Source organism: Trachurus japonicus, chromosome 10 (assembly GCF_045865225.1).
Source record: "Trachurus japonicus isolate A0001 chromosome 10, Traja_1.0".
NCBI classification, from domain to species: domain Eukaryota; kingdom Metazoa; phylum Chordata; class Actinopteri; order Carangiformes; family Carangidae; genus Trachurus; species Trachurus japonicus.
In genome coordinates this window covers 9,426,041-9,438,154 of record NC_140916.1, presented here as the reverse complement: position 1 = coordinate 9,438,154, position 12,114 = coordinate 9,426,041, and the positions used below count along the sequence as shown (strand labels likewise).

Sequence of the window (12,114 nt, the reverse complement as noted above, 5' to 3'; positions counted from 1 at the left end):
ATCACCAGAGAGGTAATTGGCACATTCATTATGAAATTGAGGAAGCAAAACTACCAAGTTGGTTCCATCCAGAGAGTTGGAAGCACAAGACTGGAACAATTCCCATTGGCGTTAGGTGGACGTTGGTGGTGGAGATTTCTCACTTTTTATCAGAATAAATGATTATTAATTAATCAAAAATAATCAGTCGCCCTCTTCTTCTTGTATTTCATGTTATATACAATCATAACAAGTGTTAGTGTCACCATCTTTTGCACAAAGCAGCCAGGTTGACGGCTCCTGGGGTTAAATCTCTCACAGACATCAGTCCTCTAATTCCGCTGCCTCTGTTTTTGTTTTGGCCTCTTGATCTAATAAGAGCCCAGTTGGCAACTTCTGATCCCAAACAAAGACCCATCTGCTACCAATCTCCTCCACTGTAAGAAGCCCTGCCTCCTGATAGCCCTAGATGTAGTTTGGTTGCACATTAAGGTAAACAAAAAGATCATCTGGTAGCAAAAACAAACCAGAGGAGAAGAATAATCTGCCTAAGGATTCGTAATAAACAAACTGTAAAAGTTGAAAAAGTGTTTTTTTTTTTTTCCTTTTCAAATGGCAAAAAAAGGGACGTGTTGTCTAAACGAGTGTATGTGTTTGTGTGTAGGAGCAAATAGATGGGCAGCTGCTCGACAAACACAGTGACAGGGGGGTGCTTCCTCCTGAACAGGCTGGATAAATATTCCTGGTGGTGCTAATCAATCACCAGGGCCGGGTCACGACAGGTCAGAGGTGTGCCTGGGTGATTGGCGCAATACAAAGGAAAGAGGAAGTGTAAGAAGTTTTTTTTGGAGGGGCTCAGTAGGAGGTGTGTGTGTGTGTGTGTGTGTGTGTGTGTGTGTTTGAGTGTGTGTGTGTGTGTGTCATCATGCAGAGGAATGACCGGGCTAACTTACACTCATCCCTCCACCGTTAGACCTTTGTTGCATTATGGCGACGTTACGTTATGTGTTGGGGCACAAACACAGTTTATTCTGGTTTGTCTGGAAGTCGTTGCGTTATATATTTATCGCATGCACAAAAGCCGAGAGGAAGTGCTTTCGTGTGCTTGCGTGAAAACTATGTATTTGTTGTCTTTTGTTATCCTTTTGTTAAGATATGATTCAGCTGCATTAGTCACATTGTGTGTGGATGTTGTTACAGACTGGGTCATGTCAGTCAGTGATGTAAGTCAAAGGAAAGAGGAAGCCCGAGGACTCGGTGTGCGTGAGCGCAGAAAGACAGGACGTCTTAGCTGGAAAAGTTCAGGCTCATCAACTTTATACACAAGAGTCTGAACCACACGAGCAAACAGGCCACTGGTAATCACACATTTCTACTAAAGATGTAAAGAAACAAAGGCTTTGAGTGTTTTACACTGGTTCGTAAAGGAAACAATATAACTTGGAGTGTAATTGCTTTTGTTTGTCGTTTGCTTTTGCTATTGTATAACGATAAAAACAAATAAAGTAAAAAGATTGCCCTTTGCAGTGAAGATATCCAGAGACATGTTAAAGGAATAGTTAACCAAAAAATGAAATTTGCGTGAACACGAGAGCGTGCCCCAGGCAAATTCAATCCAGGACTGTTTAGGCTGTAAAAATGTCCTAAATGATGTTGTTTCCAGTAAACTCTGTACTATATCCCTTCAGGACACTTGGATTGTAGCGGATGAGCAGTGTGGAGGAATATAAAATGTTTTTTGTGTAGTATTATGAACTTTTTTGTGTCAGGCCCTATTAATCTCATATAAAGTTTTCGTTGGACTACGAACCAGCCTCCCGGGTCTCCAGATGCACTTTGAGGAATAAAAAACTACTCCAGAGTATTCATCAGCATGAGGGTGAGTCACTAATGACTGAATTCAATTTTTTGGTGAACTATTCCTTTAAAGTTTAGACGCTGCATATTCTGTTTTTTCAGCTGTGAAGCATCCTGCTCTGAACTTATTCAACTTATCAACAGTGATTTCATATTATATTTTTATGAGGAAAAATAAAACAGGCTGATGTATGGTTGGTTGTCAGATTATCCAAATTCTCAAGCACTGAGACGCCACGAAAATCTAATCTCCGTCTTTAGAAATAAAAAAACAAACAAAAAAATGAAATATTCAAAGGACTACATGAAGGATCTTTCAGTGAGTCATATATTTATTAGCCTCCTTCTTTGAGTTTATCAAATAAAAACTCATTCCCATGTTGGTGCCACGTTTAAAAAAACGGCTCCAAAAAAAACCTCCTGACTTAGAGAAACAATGTGAAAGCTACTCTGTGGAGCAGCAGGAGGTGAAAGACAGACAGCAGGCCTGCTCCTCTCAAAACTAGTAAAGTAAATGCCACTTTCTCCTCATCCCTCCCTCCCACTCTGTCCGTCAAACAGCTGAGGCCCCTAGGAGCCTCCTCTGCTCCATCAAGGCCTGACAATGACTTCATTGACACCCGAGCGTCCCATTAATCTTCATTTGTCCCATCATATCCTGCTATTGGTATGGAAATGCTCGCCCATCTCCGGTGTGAGCTGACAGTCAGGGAGGCGCAGGGCCAGTAAAGTGAAGGCGGGTATGGAGGCTGCTAAAACAGTAAGTGAAGGGTGTGTGTGTGTGGTGGGGGGTGGGGGTGGTATCTGTCCATTTGGCAGCTTCCGTTCCCAATGCAGCAGATAGGTTATTCATTCAAATGACTTCAACCTCACTAAACACACACACACACACACACACACACACACACACACACTCACACACACAGTGGGGGGGGGGGGGTGGGGGGTGGGCAGGAGGACGAGGTAATCTGATTTCTCAGCTGCCCGGGAGACCCCACTTCCTGAGAGGGAGGCCAGCCTGTGGAAAGAGACGCCTGGGGTTTCCCATCTGTCCACCCAGGGGCTTGACCCCCTGCTTACTGTTAATAGAGTTTCTTTCTCCCCCCTCTGCCCCCCACCCACCCACCCCCCACCTCTCAGATTTACACACACATTATTTCTTCACTGTCATGCGTCTAATGGAGTTTGAAATGAAATGACAACCAGTTGCAGAGGTGGAGGAAGATGCTGTCATTCCTCCACCACAGTGATGGATCAATTCTCCACAAGTGGGCTAGAAGAGGGGGTTGGGGTGGTTGGGTGGGGGGGGGGGCGGTTGCAGTGTTTGGGAAGCAGGATGAAGTTGGGAGTGTGGGGGGGTTACTCAATATTTCTATGTCTCTACGGAGTATCTGTAAGCGCTGATGGATTTGCGGTGCACTGTTACACAGTTTACGTAAAAACAGTTTTTTCCCACTTCGATGAAGAAAGAATAGAAAAATAAAATGACGTCTGGATGGAAGAGCTGAGAGAGCCGAGGTCCAGCAAAATGCAAGGTAGATACAGTAAATACATGAGAGAAAAATGTAAACATCCCCCAAAAGTTGACAAATTTTCTCATCAATTTCATCTCATGTCAGCACTCACTCACTCTTAGTTTACATGCTGGTCTTATTATAACTGAATGACGGATGTGCTACTTCAGAACGAAACTCTTCCTGACGGCAGTAGGAGCAGTAGTATTTTTAAACCGACTGGAGGAGGAGGAGGAGGAGGACCAATGACAACAACAGAAAAGAAGAAGTGGAGGAAAGACAGAGACAGAGACAGAGACAGGCGGCGGCTGCCCGAGCAGGAGCTGAAGGAGCGCCGCGACGTTCTCCTTTCCTGTGTCCCCTTTCTTTCTTTCTTTCTTTTTTCTTTTTTTTTGACGAGGCGCAGGCTCCGTCTTTGATCAGCACTCAGGAAATTTCATTAGAACGGAGATGGGAGGATAAGAGACCAAAGAAAAGCTTTTGTGGATGGGGAAGAGGAAGAGAGGGAGATAAAAGGGGTAGAAAAATAGAAAATAGAAGGGAGCAGCGAAATAAAGAGGCTGATAGTGGGGTTCTCCCTTTTTTTTTAACTCTCTAATTGTCATGGACGGGAAGAAGAAAGGACGAAGGGGGCCGATGCTTTTACTCCCACCTGAAAATTAGACCACTTGCTGCCAATAGGAAGCCCCTGATGCAGATAATTAAACCGATAAACTTAAAACGTTTAAATGAATTAAAGTTCAACTGGTCTGCTGCCATGCCAACAGCTGCCAGGCTGTAATCAAGCACATTTAAACAAAGAGAACAGGAAGTTATTTGCTGTTATTTAGTCAATCAAACTAAAATAAGCGAGTAAAAGATGGTTAAAAAAAAACAAAAAACCTCAGCAACAGAACAACAGACAGGCGGCGTCCAAGAACAGACAGGAGAGAGTCCAAGAAGACAGACCGGAGCAGGCCACCTTTGACCTTATCAATCACGTACAACAGAGGAAGGGAGGGAGAGGAGGAGACACACAACATCTCCCCAGTCTTATCAATCACAGGCCCAAAGGAGGAGGAAGGAGAAGGTAAAGACAAACAGCCGGCGTCTGTTTACCTTATCGATCATGTCGGGCCGGTTGGTGGCGGCCAGCACGGTGACGTCCCGGAGCTGCTCGATGCCGTCCATCTCTGTCAGGAGCTGAGCCAGGACCCGGTCCCCGACGCCGCCGCCAGAGCCCGAGGAGCTGGTGAACGAGAGAGAAGAGAACAAAGAGATAAGATGAGAGGAGAGGATGAAAAGAGATGAGATTGATGTGGTGGAGTAAAGAGAAGAAGTGAATCTAAGGATGGATGAGTGATGGAGGTTAGACTGAAACCGGTTGAAGAGAAGATGACTGATGGTGTGAAGTGACGGAGGATGGACAGACGAGAGGAACGACATGGTGTTACTGTAAAGGGAAAGGTGGAGAAGTTGTCCAGAAAACACAAATTGAAAGATAGAGATAATGGAGGTGAATGTGTGATGGAGGAATGACAGAAATATGAAGCAGCATGCGGTTTGCTCTGGGGAGTCATTACAACACATGCCGTAAAAACTCTCATTATGTAATAATGAACATTGTCCAAATACTTTTTTTTTTTTTACACAGTTTCAGTGACTGATAGCAGCTTCTTTCATTAGAGCAACTCTTTCACTTCGGCTTTGGCAGCAGAAGTCGGCCTCCCTGCCAGTGAACATCACCTAACAAAACTCAAAACAAGAAAACAGCACATCGATCTCAAATAAAGACGTCCTCCTTCTTAGAGATTAATTAAATGTCACCTTGTTTGAACTTGTAAATGTAATGCTTTTGTCCTGCCAATTTGGCAAAGTGTCTTCCTCTCCCAGATTTAATCAAATTCATCATTTTACACTACGCAGACTTTCTCGCTCCTTGTTAAAGGGGTGAAGTTTGTTGAAGTTTTCTCTGATGGTGATTGTGGTTTCTTTGCCGGGAGCAGGCAACGTCGTCTGAGCAGCATTGATGTGTTCGGGGCAGAAGTTCCTGTCAGAAAGTGAAGGAACAAGCCGCTGAGCGCGCTAACAAGCCGGCTGATCCATCTTAATGTCCAGGAAACTGAGGACACGACCACTGATTTTAGAAGAACTCCTCAGGGATCAGCTGTGAAGATGGTTGAGTCTCACAAGCATTTAGAGACAGTGATTGACAAGAACTTTTATTTATTTTTTGAAAAGTTATTCATTTGTATGGAACCAACCAAGCTTTTTTTTTTACTTGTGGAATGCACATTTTGTATTCATTTTAAATCCTGACGCAAAATATTTGCATCAGTTCTAGAGGCCTTTATTTTTATATCAATAAGTAATGCACCTTATTAAAATACCGTAGATGTCAATTTGAGATATCAAAAAGTTTTGTTTGACATCTTTTAGCAAATGTTTGAAAGGCTTGCTAATAGAATATCTTCATTTAAAGAATCAAAACTGTTTTTGGTTTTGTTTATAGTATTGATGTCATGATATTTTAGGTCCTCGCTAGTCTTTCTTATCTCCAGGTATATTATCGGTTATTGGTATCGGTATCGGCCTTTGGAAGCAGAAAGTTATCGGTTATTGGTATCGGTTTAAAAAAAAAAGTTATTGTGCATCCCTAATTTTTTAATTTATTGAGTCAATTTTAGACTTTTTTTTTTTTTTTTTTGTTTAATCTCCTTTTATCTTTCTGTACAAAACAAAAACTGTCTTGTAATAATGAGTCCAGTCAGCTAACTGGCGTTCTGCAGCTCTCTCTTAAATCAGTTCAGCCCTTTTTAGTGATTTTATTCTTCTTCCTTCAGGATGGAAAATGCTCCTTTGTTCCACATGCAATCAGTGCAGTGGATTGGCAGAATAATCAGTTTGCACTTTCAAGTGTTTGCACTTGAACTACATGAACTGTTTTTTATTGTTTTAACTCAGGTTTGATAGTTTTATGTTCTTAAATCCTCCTTTAATGTACCTTACTTCTATCTTTATTGTTTTTATTGTCTCCGTTGTGTTTTTTAGTACCACTGTAAAACAAATCTCCCCTCTGTGGGACAATAAAAGCTCTGAATCTGAATCTAAGGGCAGTAAAATAAAAGACATGATAGATAAACTTTTCCATTTGATGCTTCACTCTTGCACTGCTTCACCCGAGCACCTTCAGCCTTTAGTTGCTGGGTGTGGCTGCAGGTGCAGCAGGGCTCGGCTCATCACGGCCCACGCCCTGCACTGATCCTGGGTGTGGTCTCGGGCCTGAAACCTTCCACCAGAGGGGGCAGCAAAAACACGGCTCCGCCTCACCTGGCGTAACCCCTCACCTCTATAAGATGTGTTTGTTGTTTCAGACGCTCACTGCATGTGTTGGCAAATCAACCGGGATTGGCAGCTCTCCCATCAATCCCATTCATTTTATAATAATTATTATTTTTGTGCATAAGGTGAAGGGGAAAAAAAGAAAAAAAAAAAAGAGATGTTCCCATTTTCCACGTCATTATTGTTGCTATAACGGCAGACGAAAACAAGGCAAAACAAACTACATTACATCAGACGTAAAACAGAAACAAATCCATAACCATGTGCTTTAACTTAATGGCTATGACTGGCATAATTCAATATTTTTGTTATCGTCGAATAAGCAAGTGTAGTTGGGGCCGAAACAAGAGGGAACAGTGCTGTTGTTGAAGACCACTTTAAAACAAGCAGTGATACACAGTTGTGTGTTTGCTGCAGCTGGACAGACTCAACCTACAGTGTCCAAGTTTTTAATAACCAAGGAACGGGTCACACAGAGGACCAGTGTGGCTTCCTGCTGAGTTTTTAATGACAAATATGAATAATAAAGTAGAAATTACAACATTTTTGGTTCAATAATGGGCTCTAGGATGAGATGGAACAGGCTTTGGCAACACTAGTGATAGTTTTTTGTTGGATTCATTGATAGTAAGAACAGGATTTATCAGCAGCTCGGTCCTTTAAGAAACTCATCGGCGTGTTAGACGCTGCACTACAAGGTGGTTATTTTCCACAGCGCGGTGCAGACAGCCACCCTTCCCAGCTCAAGCACACACACAGACACACACAGACACACACAGACACACACAGACACACACAGACACACACACACACACACACACACACAGTCTCTGTTGACAGGGCCAGCGGAAGTGCCAGACGTCATTAGCAAAGACAAGGCTGCAGAGGAACACAAAGGAGCTCTGTCACTGAGATATGAAGGAGGGAGGAGGAGGAGGAGGAGAGAGGGGGTAGAGGGAGAAAGTTTGGGTCAGGGGAGATAGCGGAGAGAGAGAGAGAGCGGGAATATGGAGGAAGAGAGAATAAAAGTGGTGAGAAATAGAGGGAGAGATGAAAGGAGAGAGGATGTTGGCAAAAAAAAGGAGCTGACAGAGAATGAGTGACGATGGGATGAGTGTGAGCAAAAAGAAGGAGTGACATGAGATTATAGGCGAAGGAAGGAAATATAAACTCTTTCATTCATTGATCTTTTCGAATCCAATGATCCCTCTCTTTTCCCTCTTATTGTGATCGTCGACCCAGAACAAAGCAGAACTTCCTCCTCCTCCTCATCAGAAAACAGTTCCCTCTCATCAATCAGCCTCTGCCTCTATCTCCACTCTTTCTTTCTTTCTTTCTTTGTGCTCATCTCTTTCTCTCTCTCTTCTTTCTGTCTTCTTTGTTTCATTCCTCCACTCTGGACTCGTGACAGGTAGGGCTGACAGATTTACAGGTGCTTCTCATCTCCTGCCTCCACGGGAAAACACACGCACACACACACACACACGCGAGACAGCTGAGGCCGTCTGGTTGTGTCAACAGTTTTGAATTCTGAGTGAGCCACTTCATTGATTAAACATGGCAGGAAGTGAAGACCAATAAATATCCTTTATAGATCAGCGCTAAGTGCATTTTTTTTCCCCCCTTCTTTTCCTTTTTTAAATGGCGAGTGGCCTGGAGGCACAGGTCCAGCCCCACGTTCATCACAGCGAGCTGACAAACTCCCACCGCCGGGCGGAGAGTCGGCAGCGTCGGCTCTCGCAAAAGTGCATTCCCCAAATTAAACAAACAGAGCGAAGTTGACGTCCGCACTGGCAAAACAACTGATTGATGAAGACAGGCTGAAATACAGTCGTACTCAGAGCTCATTGGAAGCGAGTCTAGACTGCACTGAACATCAAAGTTCAGCCTTTCTCTGGGAAATGCACGCTCACACGGCGCTGTCCACTCAACGAACCTCTGGCTGATCCCCCGGCCCCGGTCGTTCTGGAAGGATTTAAGTGAATGAGACATAAAGGTATAAAAAAAACTGTGAGAAAATAAAGATGGAGGAGAAGAGGAGCGGTGCTCTTATTACAAAACATCCTGTTCCTGTAAAACAGAAACAAGACGCTGGAACCGAGAGCGAGAACTGGAAAGTTGGAACGGATGCAGAAATTACCGACTTCCCAGCAATTCAGTTTAATTCTTAAAATATGCAATTCATTACAACAATGGTTATTTTTCCTTTCTCGACATGATTTGATTCTGGAAACATGATTTCATAACGATTAGTCAGTGCAGAGCATTCGCTGCAGAAACCTGTACTTGTGATGTGCATCTATTGTAAACTTATTATCCTACAAGGTGAAGAATTAAATATAAATGCGGGTGGAGCACTTAATTGGGATATTATACATTATTATGGCAGAGCGCAATATCCTTTTAGAATGTGTCCTAATGGACCGTCATGATTGATTGGTGCAGAGATCGCCAAGAATGACCACTCCAAGTGAAACTGACTCATGTTACCATCAAAATATCCTGTTTTTTTTCATCCAGGCCTAATACATACAGTATTTCCAGTATATACTGGAAGCTGAGTTTGATTTATTGGAAAAGGAATTCTCAAAATCACTTTGTTAGTGGTTCTAGTATGAATAAATAAGCTGGAATAGTAGATAAAAGGTTAGATATTCATATGTATGATACTGTTTTTCAGGATTAACAAGAATCCAGATGTCAACATGTGTTACGTCTCAGACAGAGATCGACCGAGGGCCCACGTTAGAAGAGCTGTAGCGCCGGCCCGTTGGCCTCTCTGTGCTCCTTCCTACAACATTTAGTTTCATCGACTGGTTTACCAGGAAGCAGGCTGCATATTTGGCCTTCTCCATCTGCCGTGGAAGGGCACAATGAAGTGTTTGTGTGACTCTGATCTGTGTCCTCTGTCCCCCCCACACCCCACCCCACCGCCCCCCTCGTCCTCTTTCCTTTAAGCCACAGATGTTCCCAGTGCCATCCCACTAAAGCGCCTGCAGACAAGACTGCGTTCTGTGTTCGCCAGCAGTGAAAAGCCGCAAACGTCCAAGAGGACACCATGGGAACCGAGTGGCTGGCTTTGATAGCGCAGCCATGCAGACTTCTCTGGGATGTTTGCTCCGTCCATTCATAAAGTGAATCTTTGTTGAAGACGTGTGTGTGTGTGTGTGTGGGGGGCACGACACACAAGGCTGCGGCCGGTGAATTAAAGCAGACCGCAGTGGCGATGACTGTGCATTTGTCATCATCGCTGCACAATGAATGACCACAGCGCTGAAAATAATCAACACTGGACAGCAGCAGTGGCGAACAGTGGACAATCACCCAAATAACTATGAGGGAGGAAATGCAATGTTCACCACGTGGTTAGGGAACTTTTGCTGCAACGTTATTATTGTTTTTAATTCCAGGCATCTTTCTGTAGTGTTTAGAAAAACTAAATAAATAAAAGAGAACATGGTGTACCTTCCTCTCTCGCCGGCAAGAGCATCGATCTCATCAAAGAAGACGATGGAGGGAGCGACGGCCCTCGCCTTCCGAAACACCTGCAGCCAGCGTCAGCAACAATAGAGCAGAAGAGGGAGGGGGGGAGAAACAGGACAAATCCTTAAACAGGAACGATGATGAATCACTCTGAGCCAGAAGTGCGCACAAACATACACAGGAAATACAGCACTCATTAATGTCATACGCTGCATCGTATGCGGGTCATCCGTTCATTATGTCAACAACTATAAATATGCAGTGAGGATAAAGTCACTGGGAAAGAATCTCAGCTTGCATAACTGTCCGTCAGCGTGAGGACGGCTTTAAAAACCACACACTATTGTGAACCATGTTGACTGTCATAATCAAGTAAAGGGGGAAGTTGAATGTGCTTACCTCTCTCACAGCTCTTTCAGACTCCCCCACATACTTGCTGAGTAACTCCGGCCCCTGAAAAACAAAGTTTTGAATGGTATTTAGACATATTTTACTGCACAATCATTTTGTGATGTAAAACAGTGGTTCTCAAAGTGGGGTCCGGGGACCCCCAGGGGTCCTTGAGAGGGTTCAAGGGGGTCCCCAACTTTTTCTTGAAATGTTACCATTTTTTTGTAGAATTTTTAAAGTTTTTTGTGGAATTTTTTACCACTTTTTTTTTAAATTATTATTTAACTTTCCATAATTTTTTCTGCAATATTTTCAAAAATTCATGCCATTGGCCCTAATTTGAATGTACATTGACTAAAAAAGTAACATTATCAGTCTCAGAACAAATATTTGTGTATTTCTGGTGTTTGCTTCAAAATTTATCCAATTGGGGTCCGTGGTCTAATTTGTGTCAGTTTAGGGGTCCTTGGTGTAAAAAAAAGAAAAAAACAACAACACTAAATCACCAGCACCATCGCCCAATATCACATGCTGGTGGAGCTGCATTTGTGATTCATTTGGTTTAAACTGAGATTTAACAATGTTTGAAACCATGTGGCGTCTTCTGAACACACTGAAACGGTGATAACGCAGTGTGAAAATGTCAAGGAGGACCACAGGCTGTGTGTGTGTGGTGTAATTGCACTGTGCTGCTACAGTGTGTATGTTTGTGTGTGACGTCTGTGGTTCACCTGGCACATGAAGACACTTCCCACTGTGTGATTGTATGATCGCAACATCACCATGATTGCTACCACTGCCAGTACAACAGGGCTACTGCTGCTGCCGCTGCTGTTACAGTGTAATTACCGCTGCTATTTCTACTCTGCCGTCTAAATCCGACCTTTAGTGAGTTCTCAAAAAGCAAAAAAAAAAAGACACTTTTGAGACTAAAAACACTGGATCAAGCTGCTTTTTCCTGTAAAGACTTGTTACACTGCCAACTTCAAAAACACTCCAAATACTCTGTCCCCTGTAAATGTCCACAAGTGATTTAGTGCATTTCCACTTTTCAGGGTTTTTATCTCCAGTGGTTTCATCCTCTGAAACTCCTCCGGCTTAAGGAGAACTTGACTCTGTTGGGCTGCGATTCAACAGTGTTTGCAAACAAGTCCTATTCTATCTTACTGGGAGAATACAGCCAGCCTTACTGCTCTTATAATTACATGTAATACCACTGATACGACTTTGATTGTGTATTTTTATGCCCAACCTAAGCTACTTTTCCTTCATTCTCGACTACCATCCACACTAAACTGATTTGAGCTTTTAGAAAATGGTTGGATGATTCATTTTCCGTAATGTGGAACAATAAAAATCGAGATTCTTCAAAACGGTGACACCTGGCAACAGCAGCTAGGTCTGTCACAATTATTACATAATCGCCTGATCGTGATCATTTTTCATCTGTATAAAACGGTTGGATGAAACAGAAATATTATATTTACAACACTGTTTCCTCATTGTTTTCCACAGTTTGAGGTTTGAATGGTCCTCTTTTAATAACATCATCACGCTGCACCCCCTTCGT

General features: G+C 43.1%; 1 protein-coding gene across 1 annotated transcript in view; it reads right to left on the bottom strand.

Annotated features, from left to right (window-relative positions):
* Positions 1-12,114, bottom strand: part of afg2a (AAA ATPase AFG2A) — a 126,081-nt gene that overhangs the window by 80,954 nt on the left and 33,013 nt on the right. The window contains exons 14-16 of the mRNA XM_085789221.1: positions 10,554-10,607; positions 10,137-10,216; positions 4,449-4,578 (exon numbers count right to left, since the gene is read on the bottom strand). Of these exons, the coding sequence (XP_085645347.1) occupies positions 4,449-4,578; positions 10,137-10,216; positions 10,554-10,607 (264 nt within the window). The remainder of the gene's footprint in view (positions 1-4,448; positions 4,579-10,136; positions 10,217-10,553; positions 10,608-12,114) is intronic.